The sequence below is a fragment of the Adiantum capillus-veneris genome, chromosome 29 (genome assembly GCF_014529385.1).
Source record: "Adiantum capillus-veneris isolate H3 chromosome 29, ASM1452938v2, whole genome shotgun sequence".
NCBI lineage: Eukaryota > Viridiplantae > Streptophyta > Polypodiopsida > Polypodiales > Pteridaceae > Adiantum > Adiantum capillus-veneris.
This window is the reverse complement of record NC_140959.1, coordinates 108,545,804-108,562,553: the sequence shown is the minus strand read 5'-3', so window position 1 is coordinate 108,562,553 and position 16,750 is coordinate 108,545,804. Positions and strand designations below refer to the sequence as shown.

Here is a 16,750-nt window from a genome sequence, read left to right as displayed (position 1 = left end):
CCTGAGGCACCTCCTTGAGATAGAGAGGCATTACCTCCCAAACATCCACCTAGGCATCTACATATGCATTTGGGTCCTTCCCATCATTCTTTGCATCTACATGCAATCTTGTGACCACCTCTTTGATGTCCTCTGGCACACTCTCACATGGGCCTACACCATGGCCAGAGATGAACAATAAATGTGCACGAATACGAGAGGGACCTTCGTCCCAAGTATGCCCACAATACTTGCATTTACATGTAAATTTCCCTTTCTTTTGAGGCCTCAATTGTTCTACATATTGCCATTCGGGATGCTTGACTCGGCCCATCTACACAGTGCAAAGTTCAAACTTCAAACCTTGACAAAGTGGAGGCCTCGGGAGCAGCCCACGGGTAAAAGGAGAGCGTAGGTGAAGATGGTGAACCGTGGGAGAGAGTGTGTGGGCAGGGCTTACGGGCTCAAGCCCAAAATGGCCTCAATCGGGTCACGGGTGTGCAGAAAATGCAGCGTGGCAGACTCTGGAACACTCGTGCAGAGGCGAATTTATGGGCAAATGTGACTTTGGGGGAAAAATTGCCACATCGTCAAAGTGGCCTTGCCAACGTCCGAAATCAGCAATCTCACTCCAACCTCACGCGGACGCGCTTGGAAGTGAGGTTGCCCAATCAGACGCGTTTGAAAAAGACTATGTCCATAGATTTCTCAAGACCAAAATGCTGCAGTTATTTCGTCTTTCAAGTCTGCACTCAAATACAATCACATGAGTGAGTACTCAAAAATCAGATTCATTTCCGGGAATTCCAGCTCACAAATCACACAGTTGGTTCATATTGAACAGAATTAGAGTCATCTTCGGGAATTCCCATTTCAAAGTTTGTCATAAAGTCATAAAGCAAAGTACTGTCAGTACATCAGTATCTCTTTCAATTTTCTTATTCAGTATCTGTTCTGGAGCGAGTATCTTCTCGCCTAGTTCTATTTCAATCTGTCGGTTTTTCTCATTCTTGTGCCTTTTTGGGGCACCGCGCCAATATATCTCCTTGTTCCCCACAGTCAAAACACTTCCCCCCTTTTGAGGTATTCGTCTTTCTGTTCCTCTGTCAATCGGGGACGTGCATCTTTCTTTCCTCTTCTTCTGTCATCATTCGTCGAAAGTTGTTATGTTGGATAAGTCAAGTTACTTGAATGCATAGCAAACCCTTGCTTAGCATGTCCCGTCAGTTGCTATGGGGACTTAGATTTCTATTATAAGCAATAGTCTCGTATATCTTTGGGAAGTCCACAACAAAATCGCTCGATTTGTTGCTTAAAACTGATCTTTTTAGAAGATGAGGCAAGAAGAAAAACATCCCAAAATCTTTCACAATAAAGATGCAATGTATTTCCCTTGGTCATTTGAAGATGATTCCTAGCGGTAATCACATCACGTTCGTACTTCTGAGCGAGCCATGAGGAAATAAAAAGTCTCTTGAACTTTAGCCACTCTGTCGGTGCTTTTTTTCGTAACAGAAGAGTGGACCACCCTGTCCGTGCATTTCCTTTTAAATAGGATGTTGCCCTTCTAATCTTGGAGTGCTCTGAATAGCGCCCTCCAGAAAAAGCTATGTCAAACCGTTGGATAAAAGTGAGGGCCTCTCAGAAACCTGAAAAGGTATCAAATTTTAGTGCTTGTCCACTCTCCTTGAATTCTTTGGTCTTCTTGCTCTTATCCTCGAGGAAGTCGTATTGATTGGCTCTATAAAAGTGCTTCCTCTTAGAATAAAACATCTGGTCATCAAAGTCCGTACTCTCAGAAGAGGATGCATCCTCCTCAGAACTGTCAGAAAATTTTCGAGATCTTTGGTGGGATCTGCTTTTGGAATCTTGCAAAGAACTCTTCGCCGACCCTCTCTGATGCGTGGGTCGTGCGATACTTGAACTTCATGAAGGTCTGCAATGCTTGCTTCTATGGGTTGTGCCGAAAGCGACACAAAATGATCTATTGCGGCATAAAACTATAAACATACCCATTCTATGTAGAGTAACTGGAAAAGTACTATTGTTCTTGAAAGACTCTGCCTGCAATGCAGATGAACAAAGTGACGGAGTGCCAAACCGTTCACCAAACACACGCAAAAAGTGGGATCGAATCTTGACCTTTTGACCTAAACCTATCAATTGTGGCAAATCACAACGGAAATGCCGATTTTTGATGGACAATCTTGCTCGTGCTCTTTTTGAGACTGTGTCATGCCAAGGAAGAAACATGTAAAAGCGATTGACAAAATGGACAATCGGGAAACAATGTGAATTCCTTGGATGCAAACTTTTTTTCTTTTCAAGAGTGATCCGCATACATCCATGCTCATCCATGAGTGAATGTGCATCGTACAATACGGCATGCCTGTGAAAAGGAAACACATAAAGACGGTGACAAAAATACAAGAAACCGTCACGAATGAAAAACTCGAAGAATGCATGCTGACTAATCATGCGAACACACAATACTTCCTGAGTGATATCTTTGGACCTCGACCTCGACCTCGACTTGAGAGCCAAGATCGGTCCTTCGTGATTGATCGTATCTGCAATGAGGTTAGCTTCACTAGAAAAATCATCATCTAAACCATCATCCTCGCGAACAATCACATCTCTATCATGCAAAAAATGTGTGTCTTGCTTTGAAGAAGAAAGGATTTAGAGAGTCTCCTTCTCATGTTTCTTTTCAAGCTTCGCCTGCACATTAGAAATGAGAGGTAAAGAATGAAGACCCTCCTCACCACGAATGATCATGGGAGAGTTACTTTTAGCATATTGTCTGTCCAATCAATGAGAGGGTTATGCTCACGAAACCATCGAATGCCTAAAATCATATCACAACCTGAGAGAGAAGACACGACAAATTTTCTATGGAAGGACCCTTGCTGAACAATGAATAACACATCAAGCCACTCTCGTGTAATGAGAGAGTCGATACCGAGAGCGAAGCCCGACACCTCGAGAGGAGTTGTCTGGCTAACGTTCAAGCAGGCTCTCTCTACAAGTGAGTCACCAATCACATCATGCATATTGCCTGAATCAAACAAAACGACAAAACGCTGACCTTTCACATGACCATAACATTTAAAGAGAGACTCATCAATGTGTGTGTCAGAAACATATGGAGACTCAGATTGGTTCACTAAAGTGCTTGTGGTAGCTGTCGGTGCTTTGCGTTCTCTAGGTGGTTCTCTCTTAGGACATGCTTTCTTTATATGACCCTTGACGTAACATTGATAACATTGACCTTCCTTAGCATAAATGACTTGTTCTTCTGGCGTTATGTATCGTTATATAATTCCGTGTGTAGCTTTTTTATCAGGGGCTAGCTTAGGTTTAGCAGGTGTTTTAGCTTTACCCTTAGATTCACTTTGAGAGTTCTTTTCCGAAGGATCAGAGGAAGGTGGGCTTACCATTCTTACTGTTCTTACCGTTCTGTGGGTTCTGAGGAGTCTGAGAGGTACTGTGAGAAGACTTGTTCTCCTTAGGCCTTCCTTTGTTGTGCTTCATCTCCTGTGCGAGAGCAATCGCTACCGCCTTATTGAGATCCACGGGGTCGAGTACTTCGACATTAAACTTGATATACTCGTCCAAACCGAAAAGAAAAAGAACGGGGCACGCCTTCCTCGGCTTTCTCTAGGTGCGCGGCCAACTGTGCCTCTTGCCATGCGTGACACCAATTAATGGCATCACCGGCAAGATACATGGCTGACGTCAAAACTTTACTATTCCCTGTTTTCTTAGGCGCGTGTCACACTGGGGCAGGCAAAGGTTGGCGAATCCGAGGTGGCGACCAACCATTCGTAGATGAAAAAGGAAAAGTTGGCCTGCAGAGCTTGTCAGAGGGACGGCCTCGCACCCTCGGCCAAGTTCACTTAGCAGCGGCCATCTGCGAAAAGTGCAAGCGGGAAGCAATATCGCAGGCTGTGAACCCTGCCTGCCAGCGTGAAAGATGGGCGTCAAACCACTTGCACTGCTCTAATTCGTTGCCAACTCAGCGCAGCATTTTTTAAGGGGCTCAGTGTGACAGCAACGTCAAGGACCAACTTCAAAAAAAGGGTGGGGCGGGCGTCCCAGTGTGACACGGGCCTTAGTTGTCGCAAAGTAAGCATTAAATTGATGCAACCAAGAACGAATAACATTAGCATCCATCTTATCGTTATACTTCCTGAACGTCAACTTCTCAGTGACTGAATTGTTGGAATCTGCTCGTGCTACCTGATGAACTACCCACATCTTTGACCGGCTCCAATTTTGAGGTGAGTACCTATAGGACCAACTCTTGCATGCGTTGGTCTCTTTGCGCCTCACGCTCTAATTCCAAGGCCGCTCGCCTTTCTTCGGCCGCTATGCGTTGAGCTTCGCGTGCATGCTCACGCTCAAGCTCCATAGCTTCCCTTCTTTCTTCGCGGTCGCGATCCATGGTGGCGCGTTGCGCCTCTTGTTCTAGCATCATGTCCATCATCGACTTGACCAAAGCCACCATAGGATTTGGTGCAACCCGTGGTGTAGATGGGGATGGGGGAGGATCGAGAAAAAATTCTCCTCGTGGAGAAACTTCTTCGTCACCAACTCCACTCTCATCACCTTCACGCAAAGTATCCATTCCACTTTGGGTGACGACCATACATTGAGATCTTGGGTACTTCAGTTCTTGAGGAACTTCGGTTCTTGAGGTTCTTGGGTTCTTGAGGCTCTTGGGTTCTTGAGGTTCTTGAGTTCGTAAGCTTGCAATCGGTGTTTGATAAGGCTTTTCTCTTACCCGAGCTCGACTCTTCCCTGCGGGCGCACCCCTTGGCGGCCTTGCGCTCACACCAAAGTTACTTTTTCCCACCTCACATCGATTGGCCGGCCGCTAAGTGCACGGTCCGCTCTCAATGAGTGAAAAGAGGAACAAGGGGAGGTCGGAAAGCCCTTCTTTCTTGGGTTACCTGTCACTTTTCAAAAACACGATTAGGAATTGATACACCCAAGTCGACTTGGGTTACGTGCGACCGCAACAAGCAAAAAATTTCTTGTGGTTCTTTCCTTGAGTGATACAGAACACTGCCAAAGCTCTGATACCAATGTAAGGTGCAACGGAAGTGAATGTTGATATTGCTCAAGATGGGTGCTCCGAACTGTGCTCAAGGGTTCCTTTTACTTACGGAAGGGAGAGCCTTCCGTCCTTTAGAGAGAGAGTGCAATGATCACAAACAAAGTGAATGCTACTGTGAATGAAAGTGTTGAGACTTAGAGAAAGAGAGAGAGAAGAATACGACACCAGGCGGTTCTCAAACCCTCCTCCAAGGGCCCCCCTCTCGATGGCAAGAGAGGTCTATGCTATAGATTGCACAAATCTGGAACAATGGTCTAAATGCAATGGACTTTCCGACGATGTTGACGAGAATTTTATCATTACATACTTTATGTGAAAGAGTTTTAGAACCTAAAAGACTTTGAAAAGAAAACTATGGATCAACTCGTCCTCGTCGTCATCATCATTTGATGACGACGAGGACGAGTTGAAAACTGAAAAACGCTAGGGCTGAAATGCTGAAATCTGCAAAACGCTGACTTTCTGCTGAATACTGACACTGTGTCGGCGAGGATGGCCTTGACGACGTCTCGACAATGATGCACTGAAAACGCAGATGCTGAAATCTGAAAACAGCGGGCTGAAACTGTAAATGCTGGTTGACTCGACGGTACGGCGAGCATCTGCTGCGGGTAGGTGAGATCTGTGAGGCTAGGGGCTGAATCTGCAACGGCTAAGTGCTGAAAACTGAAAACGCTAATGGTCTTGGCTGATCTGGCGTCGGGAATCTGCAAAACGCTAGTCTGTAACTAGAAACGCCAAGCTGATGTGCTGTTGGAGAAAACGTTAGGGAGGTTCTGTTGTGCAGAAAACGTTGATGAATGGAATCCAAAAGCGTTGGCTGCTTTTGTTGGCTGAAAACGCTAGAGTCTTTTGCCGGTCTTGCTGAGAAGTCGCATTGCAAGTCGCCTGAGCTTCTTCTACTACTTCCTCTGCTAAAAATGGGTGTCCCTTGTCTGCTTATATAGCTACTGAAACATGGGTCGAGTAAGCTCCCCTACAACCCACGACCCTGGGTTGGTAAAATTACTTAATAAAATACCAAATTGCCTGTAAAATGCTCTGTCCCAAAACTGGCCGGGATTTGGTCCTTCTGCTTGGACAATGCATATGCTGGGTGGTACTGGGTGTGCAATCAGAGGATATGCAACTACTCTAAGTGCCTGGACATGCACGGCTTGCTCACATGCTCACAAAGGTGCCAGAACACTTCCTAGGCTGACCTGACTAGACTTGAGATAGCTTGTCCACATGCACATAGGGTTAGATGTGCACGTGACAAAAACAACGAGAGTGGAATGCAAACTATGAGTAAGAGTATAGGGTTAGATGTGCACGTGACAAAAACAACGAGAGTGGAATGCAAACTATGAGTGAGAGTGCTAGAGAGAGAGGGAGAGAAGAGACTACACCAGATGGGGTTCCAAACCCGGCTCCAAGGGCCCCCCTCTCTATTGCTAGAGGGGTATTTGCTTTAGATTGCACAAAGTCTGGTACAATGCTTCTAGAGGCTGTGGTACTTGATGACGACGATGATGTCGATGACAACAATGGCTGAAATCTGAAAATGCTAAGATCTGATGCTGTGGATCTACTACTGTTGCGAGGCAAGGGCTGATCTACTACCACCAAGGCCGCAAGGGTGAGGACTGCAAAAACGCTGACTGCTTAAGGCTGAAAACAGAAAACGCTATCTCATCTGCTGTGACGGGAAAGTCTACGGCGAGGTTCTACTGCCTGGTGGTGCGGTACGGCGAGCCTAAGGGCTGATCTTGGAGAAAACGCTAGAGAATGCCTGAGGATGCTGCCCATCTGTTGGTGCATGCCCTCCTTGTGCCTCTTGCCTCTTTTGCTTGTACTGAGCGCCCTGGCCTTGCTTATATAGCTGCATGCAAGTGGGTCGAGCAGGCTCCATTTCAGTCCCCACGATTCTGGATGATTAATAAAGTCACTTATTATCAAATGAATTTGTAAGGGGTGTTTCACATGCAACTGCAAACTGTGTCATGTGGTGGAAAATGCTCATGCTTGGTATTGGATCATGATGCTAATACTATGGGTTGTGCAATCAGGGGGTATGCAGCTACTCTAAGTGCCTGGACATGCATGGCCTGCGTACAGGCTCACAAGGTTGCCATAACACTTCCTAGGCTCTTAAACCTTAGAAATAGGAACAACTTGTCCCCATGCACATAGGGATAGATGTGCACGTGACAGTGAGAGTGAGTTTAGGTATACTCAAACTTGCAGATCATGGAAGATGTACAAGAGTACACATGGACAAGAAGAAACTACAAACATAAGTAGAGCCTTCCAATTTGTACAAAATCATTCCATTGTTGCCATATAGTAGTAGTCCATCTTCGTTGTCGCATCCATAGAGAGAGAGAGAGAGAGAGAGAGAGAGAGAGAGAGAGAGAGAGAGAGAGAGAGAGAGAGGCTGGATTCTTTGATTTGTAGGTTTTCTGTTGTAAAAAAAAGAGGGATGGATTTTTGAAGAGGCAGATGTAGAGAGTGATGATGATGGTAGTGTAGAGGCTTCTTGGGCTGAGATTAGAGACTAATTTCAGTGATGATCAAAATGAGGAAAAAGGGGCTGTTTTTATAGATGAATTGAATAAGGAGGTTATGTGGTAGCATTAAAACAAGCGTCTTGCCACTCGTCAAAAAAGGTGAGTTATCTTTAACACGTCTTTACATGTCTCATGTCTCAACTGTCTTGCTACTTGTCAAAAAAGGTGAATTATCTTTGACATGTGTTCTTACATATGTCTCATTTCCAGTCCGAGTCTTTGGGAGATCCATAATAAAATCCATGGCAATACTCTCCTCACCTGCACAAGTACAAGAAGAAGGAAGTTGTCTCAACTTTGTGATGTGAAGACAAAGAACATATGAAGCGTGACTGTCCAATTTGGAAGTAGCAACAAGAGAAAGCATCTACAAAGAAGGATTGATCGAAGAAGGAACCCGCTTTGCCAAGCTCTAACTCTATTTTTGATGTTCAAGGGATACAAAAACGGAGAAAGAGAAGCGTCAGCTTCCAAAGGGTTGGGGATCTTTAAACAACCAGTGAGTATTTATCCTCTATGATCTTGTCACGAGATTGTGACAACCACTATATATATTTGCTGGTTTCTTTCCCTTGATTTTTATTTAATTTTTGGGACCCTCTTCTTGAAATCACAAATGCCCGGACATTGCATGGCCAGTGTGAAACGGCCGTTGGCCGAGAGCTCCACCTGCACGAGTGAAGGCCTGGCAGCCACGAGATTGTTGGGCCAATCGGCATTGGAATCCAACTAGTAAAGAAGTGTCTAGGCTCAGTTAAAGTTATTTAGGCCCCTCGACACGACTTTATAAGTTGTGGGTACTAGGAATTAAACCAAAAGAAGCAAAATGGACACTTAGCAATAGGGGAGCTGCATGCATGCCAACACACACTTTCCAAAAGCCTCATCCAAGAGGGGGTGCCCATTTTTGAGTGGGGGCTGATTTTTGGACTTCATAAGTATGCTACACAGTGTGTGTGAGTAGTGGGTGCAGGTGATCACAGCTTTAATGGAAAGCTTGCCTTCTCCCTTGCTCTATGTAGCGCGACGATTTGCTCTCGTGCTTCTCTCTCTCCCCTTTGCACATATGGTAATGCTCCACTAGTTGGGCTTCTCAGATGACCATGTACAATTCTGGGGGTTTTATGCGTGTTTACCAAGGCAAGAGCCTTGTGTACAAGAACCGGACTAGCTAATTGTTAATCCCCTTGAAGTATGCACAGTTCCATCGCGAGAATGCGAAAATGGAGAGTTTTCTCTCGTGAAAACTCGTCCGCTTTACAAGGGAACTATCCCATTGTGTGCGGGAGCCTCTGCGACACGCATAGACGTGTTTGCTCCGCTCAAAATGACGCGAAACAGAAAATTACAACCTGCTGTGTTTTTTTGTAGGTTTAGGGTTTTGCACCTAAACTGCAAGGTAATGCTAGGGGCCCTCAGAAAAGCCTTGGGTGCTTGTACATGACAATTTAGAGAGATTTCCCGCAAGGAATCTCGCATAATTCAAGGGGCAAGTGACCCTACAAGTATGAGAGCTTGAGGGCTACCCACAGGAGTGATCGGCATGTGAAATCGGAGTGCAAAACAGAGAATTACAGCTTGCTGTACTTTTTTGCAGGTTTAGGGTTTTCGCCAGTTTTGATGCCTACGGATCCCAGGAGCTTCGAGGAAGCTAGGGAATCACCAAACAGGTATTTTGGTGTAAATTGGAGGCCAAAAACACAGATTTTAGGGTGTTGTAATTTCTCGCCAGGTTTTGTAAAGTGTTCTAAAGTACGTGGAAAGTCACTATTTACTTGGGATTTTGTCCGTGGAGACTTCTACTCTGGTTATGCTGCCGAAATCGGGTTGGAGTAGGGGAATTTTAGCCCGATAAAAGTGGGACAGCTTGTAGAAGTTTACATTTTTTTCTCAAGTGCAATAAGAATAAAGAAATACCGAAAGGTGTGCCGGTCTTTAGGGCCAATAGGGTGTCTTTGTTTGCTTGGAAGCGCTCTAGCTGCCAAGCCGTGTTTTGTTTAGAAGTGTTGAATTCCAATCGTAGGCTTATTCGTTAAGTTCCTTAGTGTCGTAAAGTTCAAGTAAAACAATGTAAAGATCGGGTGAAAGCTAAAGTCTACCGTCGTAGGGGCCGGTTTCATGGTTTCGTTGCCGGGAAAGAATCACTTTTTCCTCGAGTAGTGAGCCTTGGTTGGTTTCGACGAAGACACAAAACACAGGAACTTGGAATTACACTATGACTGACAGGACAAATGACGCTAGGGAAGAGGGTTCCTCTCTGCAGTACAAACAGGTTGTACCTCCAGTGTTCGAGGTTGGCGAGATTTCAGAGCCACCACTATTTGTGCCTTTTGTTGATGTGAATGCTCCACAAGTTCAAGGGTTTATGACTGGGCAACTAGACGAGGATGCGTTCAGGACACAGTTGCTTGCTGCTGTGAATATATTTTCTCGGTTGGTGCAGAATCATAGGTTTATGGAATTTCTGCACGCGCCACCAGTGTCACAGCAGACAAGGCGACTTTCTCATGCAGGAGAGCCCACTGAGGCTCAAGCCCAGGTCCCTTATGCGTCCAAGCAGGGCAGGGAGCACTTGCATGTTGCGGAGTCAGTTGGGGTTCCAAGGCAACTTTTTTCTATCCACAAAGAGGTGGCTAGGAGGCCAATTCCACAAGCTGTAGCAGTTCAGCTAGCCACCTTTCCGAGTCCAAATGTTGGTTTAAATAGACAGGGTGTCGTTGTCTGCTTAGGAGCGCTCTAGCTGCCAACCCGTGGTTTTGGTCTTGAAGTGTTGAATTCCAGTCTCACAGGTTTATTCATGAAGTTCCTTTGTGTCGTAAAGTTAAAATAATGATTGGGTGAAAGCTTAAGTCTACTGCCCTACGGACCGGTTTCATGGTTCCATAGGTCTCATTAAGTCATTTGTACACATGTTTGACAGTCTTTCTTGCAGATACATGCGATGATGAAAGAGTGCTTACCACACTAAATCATCAATGGCATGTATATATGGCATGCAATTGAGGACGTTTGCGATTTTAAGAGGGGGGTATGTCACGAGATTGCGACAACCACTATACATATTTGCTGGTTTCTTTTCCTTGATTTTTATTTAATTTTTGGGACCCTTTTGTTGAAATAAAAAATGCCCGAACATTGCATGGCGAGTGTGAGACGGCCGTTGGCCGAGAGTTTCACTCGCAGGTTTCAAGGCCAGGCAGCCACGAGATGGTTGGGCCGATCGGCACTGGAATCTAACTAGTAAAGAAGTGGCTAGGCTCAGTTAAAGTCATTTAGGTCCCTCGGCAAGGCTTTATAAGTTGGTGGGTACTAGGAATTAAACCAAAAGGAGCGGACTTCTATGCGCGTTTGCCAAGGCAAGAGCCTTATGTACAAGAACCGGATTAGCTAATTGCTAATCCCCTTCAAATATGCATAGTTCCATCGCGAAGGAATGCGAAAACGGAGAGTTTCCTCGCGTGAAAACTCGTCCGATTTACGGGGGAACTATCGCATTGTGTGTGGGAGCCTCTGAGACACACGTAGACGTATTTGCTCCGCTCAAAATGATGCGAAACATAATTTTTTTTTGTAGGTTTAGCTTTTCACAGCTAAACTGCAAGGTAATGCTAGGGGAGCCTCTGGAAAGCCTTGGGTGCTTGTACAGGAATTTAGAGAGATTTCCGACGAGGAATCTTGTCTAACTCAAGGGACAAGTGACCCTACAAGTGCGAGAGCTCAAGAGCTACCCACAAGAGTGATCAGCACACGAATCGGAGCGCAAAACAGAGAATTACAGCTCTCTGTACTTTTTTGTAGGTTTAGGGTTTTGGCCAGTTTTGATGCCTACAGGTCCTAGGAGCTTCGGGGAAGCTAAGGAATCACCGAACAAGTGTTTTAGTGCAAATTGGAGGCCAAAAACACAGATTTCAGCGTGCTGTAATTTCTCGCGAGGTTTTGTAAATTGCTCTAAAGTGCGTAGAAAGTCACTGGTTACTTGGGATTTTGTCCGTGGACCGTGGAGACTTCTACTGTGGTTATGCTACCGAAATCGGGTTAGAGTAGGGAATTTTAGCCCGATAAAAGTGGGACAGCGTGTAAAAGTTTACAGTTTTTTCTCAAGTGCAATAAGAATAAAGAAATACCGAAAGGGCGCCAGTCTTTGGGGCCAACAAGGTGTCGTTGTCTGCTTGGGAGCACTCTAGCTGCCAAGCGGTGTTTTGTTTTGAAGTGTTGAATTCCAATCACAGACTCATTCGTTAAGTTCCTTTGTCTCGTAAAGTTCAAGTAAAGTAAAACAATGTAAAGATCAGGTGAAAGCTAAAGTCTTACCGTCCTATGGGCTGGTTTCAGATCTCGAATCTACAGACAACTTCATCTCTCTTGATACTGCAGAGTGCTTATTCCTCACACCTGATCAGCTAGGCACTCCGATCACATCAAGGCAAGATTTGATTTGGATCTGGATCTCGGATGAGAAACTCTACCATTGCATGATCATAAAGCTTGTGTGAGGCTTCCCTGAGGAGGAAACTAGGACAGATATGGGAAAAACGCCAGAGAGATCAAAAACGTCAGGGAAGGGAACTCCTGGCTGCCTGCGTGCTTAATGGGCTGCCCAATGAGGGCGCCCCACAGAGGGCTCTACAAATCTGTAGTCAAAGAGAGGACCCCCCATAGTCACAGGGGACGCCCATTTTTGGGCTTCCCGTCCCCACTTGCCGTCCCGCCCTCCTTTTTACACTAAAATCCCATTTGAGCCCCGTCCCCCGTCCCCACTCCTCGGGACGCGTCCCTTGCGACTATGGGACCCCCCTCCTCCCTATATAGGAAAAGAGCCAAATTGCCCGACCCACTCCCCCAGCCCACAACTTACTTACATAGGGGCTAATATGAGGAGATAGGGAGAGAAGACAATGTAGGCCCATAGGGCTCGGGGGAAAATGATGCCAAGGCTGGGATAAAATACTCCCAGCCTGTAGGAACCTTTATGGCCATGAAGTGAGCCAAAACCTCGAGCTAAATATGGCTGAAAAATCCCTACATGACAAAACTACCTCACTTCGGCTGGGCACAACCACAAACAGCCCTCACTCCCTACTACCTGTCCCTGGGAGATACTAGGACCGACTTAGAGAGATGCCATAACTCTAACATATCCAACTGCTACCACTATGAGCCGTTCTTGTAGCTGTCGACGGAAGCAAAAACACTTGAGGGTACTATCCAACAAGACACAGTCAACCAATCTGTAGCCAAGAGTACTTGGTTTGCCACCAGCTTACGACCTGCCTCAATGAAAAACATGAAGATGACCAATGGCACAGCTTGCGTTGAATGAACTGTAGAATGGAGTTGTAATGATGCTTAGGGGAAACATCCATCCCAACGGGGAATGCCAAGTAGCAACAAGTTTGTACACAAGACAATCATGTGAAGCCAACTCCAATGGTTTGCCATGGGATATATCTTATTTAATGAGAGCTTTTGTGGCCACGCAAACTGATTCAAAGTCTCCCTCAAGGCGTCCTATCAGTGGAACTGAGAGTTCTGTAAAAATCATAGTATAGTATTTTATACGTATCTTTCACTCTTGTTCTGTTTCTTGGGTTTTTCTCCTCAGCTTTGTTTCCCTAAAGATCTTGTGGGAAGGTTGTATTTTGATATTGGACTACAACTGTTTTTTGGAATGCCAATCTTGGCCTTTCGTAATACAAAGAGTACCAGCCCACTTTTTTATTGAGAGAGAGAGAAAGACCTTATTAACGTCTTCAAAAGATCGAACTCGACCAATGACAATTTACATTTGTGGCATATCCTCTGTCACCCAAAGAAAGGAAAAGCTGAACTGAAAAGGAAAACATTAGCTAACTGATAAGGTGATGCTAGGACTCAATCTAGGGTATACAACGTGTGTGTGTGTGTGTTTTTGGGGACTTGGATGAGCTCCCTATTAGCCATTACCAGCTCTACTTTGACTGTTTCTGAGTTTCAGTTTGTAATACTTTCTGTGGGTTTTCCGCGCTTTGAGGTTTCCCACTTGTCAATCTGGCCACCTTCAGCAAGTGGAATGCCTCCTTCCTGCTTGCTCCAGAGTAGTGCTTTGCTACTCACCTTGTGGCATCCTCTTGTAGCCTCTTAGTTTGTGAGTTGTTTCTTCTCCATCATGTTCTTCATCGACTGCTCTATCCCTTCAGTTTGTCCATTGCCTTTTGTTGTCAAATGATAGGAGTTGGGGAGCGTATGCTTAACGTTGAGCTCTTGCAATTGCAGATTCTCTTTTGTCATTTTCACCACTAGTGGCTTTTGGTGGTTCAGGGTTTTTATATATTGTAGCAGAGTGTGCTTTAGGTGGAAGTGCCTATCTTTCAGAGGTTGCTGTCATCCTTTCTCCATTTAGCTTGCCTGGGTATTTTTACTCTCTTTAGGAGAGGTTTTTCCCCTTGCTCTGAGTTCCTACATTTTGCCCATGTGGCTAGTTGTATCCAGTTTTTATAGTTTCCAATTTGTTGCCTTCGGGCCTGCTTTTTGTAAACATTCACGTATTTGCCCTCGGAATCTAAACCATTTGGGCATTGTGAGGGTATTTCAAGTAATAGAAATCAGCCTCTTTCTTTGTGTGTGTGTGTGTGTGAGTGTGTGTGTGTGAGAGAGAGAGAGAGAGATTTAGCTTGCAATGGCACTTTTTACTCTCTTTAGGAGAGGGTTTTCACCCTAGCTTCGAGTTTTTACAGTTTTCCATGTGGCTAGTTGTATCCAGTTTTTACAGTTTCCAGATTGTTACCTTTAGGCTTGCTTTGTAATCAGTGATGTACTTGCTCTCAGAATCAACACCATTTGGGCGTTTTGAGGGATTTTTCAAGTAATAGAAATCAGTCTCTTTCTGAGAGAGAGAGAGAGAGAGAGAGAGAGAGAGAGAGAGAGGGGTTGCCTGCCTATGATGTACAGGAGAAGGAATCAATGTGTGGGTATTAGGAGTGCTGGTTACGTTGAAAGCACTTGGCAATGAAACGGGAGGGTCCTACTCCTTATTTGAGGACATAGTTCCTCCAGGGATTGGACCGCCCCTTCACATCCACACACAAGAGGAGGAGACATGGTACATGCTTGAAGGGGAGTTGGTATGGAAAGTTGGTAATCAGGAGTTTACAGCTACCAAGGGGTCCTTTATTCACTTACCCCGTTTTGTCCCGCATGCCTTTGAAAATAAGTCGAACAAACCTGCACACATGGTTCTCACATATGCACCTGCAGGATTCGAGAAGTGGTTCCTTGATGTAGGTAAACCTGTGATAAATCAATCGGAGCCACCTCCTGAGTCGACAAAGGAAGACCTAGCTCGGGCTTTGCAACTAAGTAAAGAATATGGTCTGATTTTTGTTGGGGCTGGTGGACATTCCTCAGAATGAGAATGAGCTCTGAGGAGGACATGTGAATATGCCGACTATTATGCTCAAAAGCTAGTTAAAGACATGAAGGGCTGTTTTTCCTTGTAGCACTTTTCGCAGAGCTTGGTTTCTCAATCTTGTTGGTATTACGAATGTTGAGTAGGCTCTCATGTAAAATAGAGGAAAATCTTGTTGCATCATGTGCAAGCTGCCCGAAGGCATCTGCTCGGCAGTCTGAACGCTACCTAAATGTGTCCAACTACATATCTTGATAAGCACTTTAGTAGGTTTATTATTGGCACTCTTAACATGTGCATTAAGTTTTTGCTTGCAATACATGGACATTCTCTCTCTCTCTCTCTCTCTCTCTCTCTCTCTCTCTCTCTGTGGATAGTTTCCTACGACGTTAAAACTCTCTTCTTCTTCTTCTCTCTCTCTCTCTCTCACACACACACACACACACACACACACACACACACACACAGAATGGAGTGCATATCGTAGTTGTGTACCCTTAGCATATAGTCTTGCATTATGAGCCCCTAGCAGTAGAGCTCCCCTCTCTCCCTCCAGCATCATGGTCACTAGTCATTCCACACCCTAGATCGATAGTTTATTAGTTAGCTTTAGCTACAGCTTTTACTTTTAAGGTCACCTTTTCCTTTTTTGGGATAAGAGAGGATATATCACATATGTACATGGATTTGTCTCATAGGTCAAGTTTGGCTTTCAAAGATGTTAAAAACTCTCTCTCTCTCTCTCTCTCTCTCTCTCTCTCTCTCTCTCTCTCTCACACACACACACACACACACACACACACACACACACACACACACTACCTTTTTTTATAGTAAACACACGCACATTAGCATGTAGTCCTCATTGCGAAACCCCCATTCTACAATTTGTAACATGAGATTGTATCCTACTTGCTTGTTAGCTTTAATACCTTTTCTACTGGGACTTTTTAGGATCTAAGATGTTTCCTTTTATGCTTTATCTCAAATGATTGTATCACATCCGATATGGGTGCTACATTTGGTCTCACATGTCATTTTGGCTTTTCTAAGATGATATAACATTTCATGTGTGTGTGTGTGTGTGAACAATGGCATTCACTATCATAAGGGTTAGGTAAGTTGGCCAAGAAGCTCGCTAAAAGGATCAAGCATGCCATGGTTGGGGGACGATCTCCAAAGGGGAGGACAATTCGAAAGGGGCCAAGCCCTATGGAGAAGGGGCCTAGAATTAGAAAGGAGGGAAATCGAGAGCTTAAGGGAGAGAGGGGACTCCTGCAGATCCAAAGAGGGGGAGCAAGGGAGGCATATGAATCCTCTCTTCCCACGGACGCCGCATTCATACCCAATACACAAGAGCTTGTGTAGCTTAGGTCTATGAGTTTGAGCTGGCTTACTCTAGTAGGCATGAGTGCCCAGTCAGGTTATGCTTCTTGGCTATTCACTTGTGGATGCTATCAAACAAACAAGATTGCACAAACCACAAAAGTTTGCAGAATAATTTGTACCATTGGTTTATTTTGATCGAGGGTTTAAGGTATAGATCCTCATCCCAGTTCAGCTTGCATATAAATAGGTATTGTCGATGCCAAAATCAAACAAGCTTTTTGGGAGAAACACTTACAGCTTTAAGGATGTTCTCACAAAGACTTGGAGGCACCATACTTCAAGCTTCAATTCTTTGCATATGAGAACCTTCAGCTCTAATATCAC

General features: G+C 44.9%; 2 protein-coding genes across 4 annotated transcripts in view; both read left to right on the top strand.

Moving 5' to 3' along the window:
* Positions 1-15,371, top strand: part of LOC147419725 (uncharacterized) — a 93,691-nt gene extending 78,320 nt beyond the window's left edge. For all 3 annotated transcript variants that reach the window (XM_086505500.1, XM_086505501.1, XM_086505499.1), the window contains exon 3: positions 14,581-15,371. In XM_086505500.1, coding sequence (XP_086361626.1) covers positions 14,581-15,041 — 461 coding nt within the window. In that variant the 3' untranslated portion in view covers positions 15,042-15,371. The remainder of the gene's footprint in view (positions 1-14,580) is intronic.
* On the top strand, positions 2,407-13,942 carry LOC147419726 (uncharacterized). The gene is made up of 2 exons (XM_086505502.1): positions 2,407-7,752; positions 7,864-13,942. Exon 2 carries the CDS (start codon positions 9,869-9,871, stop codon positions 10,391-10,393), a length of 525 nt encoding a protein of 174 aa, XP_086361628.1. The 5' UTR covers positions 2,407-7,752; positions 7,864-9,868; the 3' UTR covers positions 10,394-13,942.
* Positions 15,372-16,750: the final 1,379 nt, after the last annotated feature.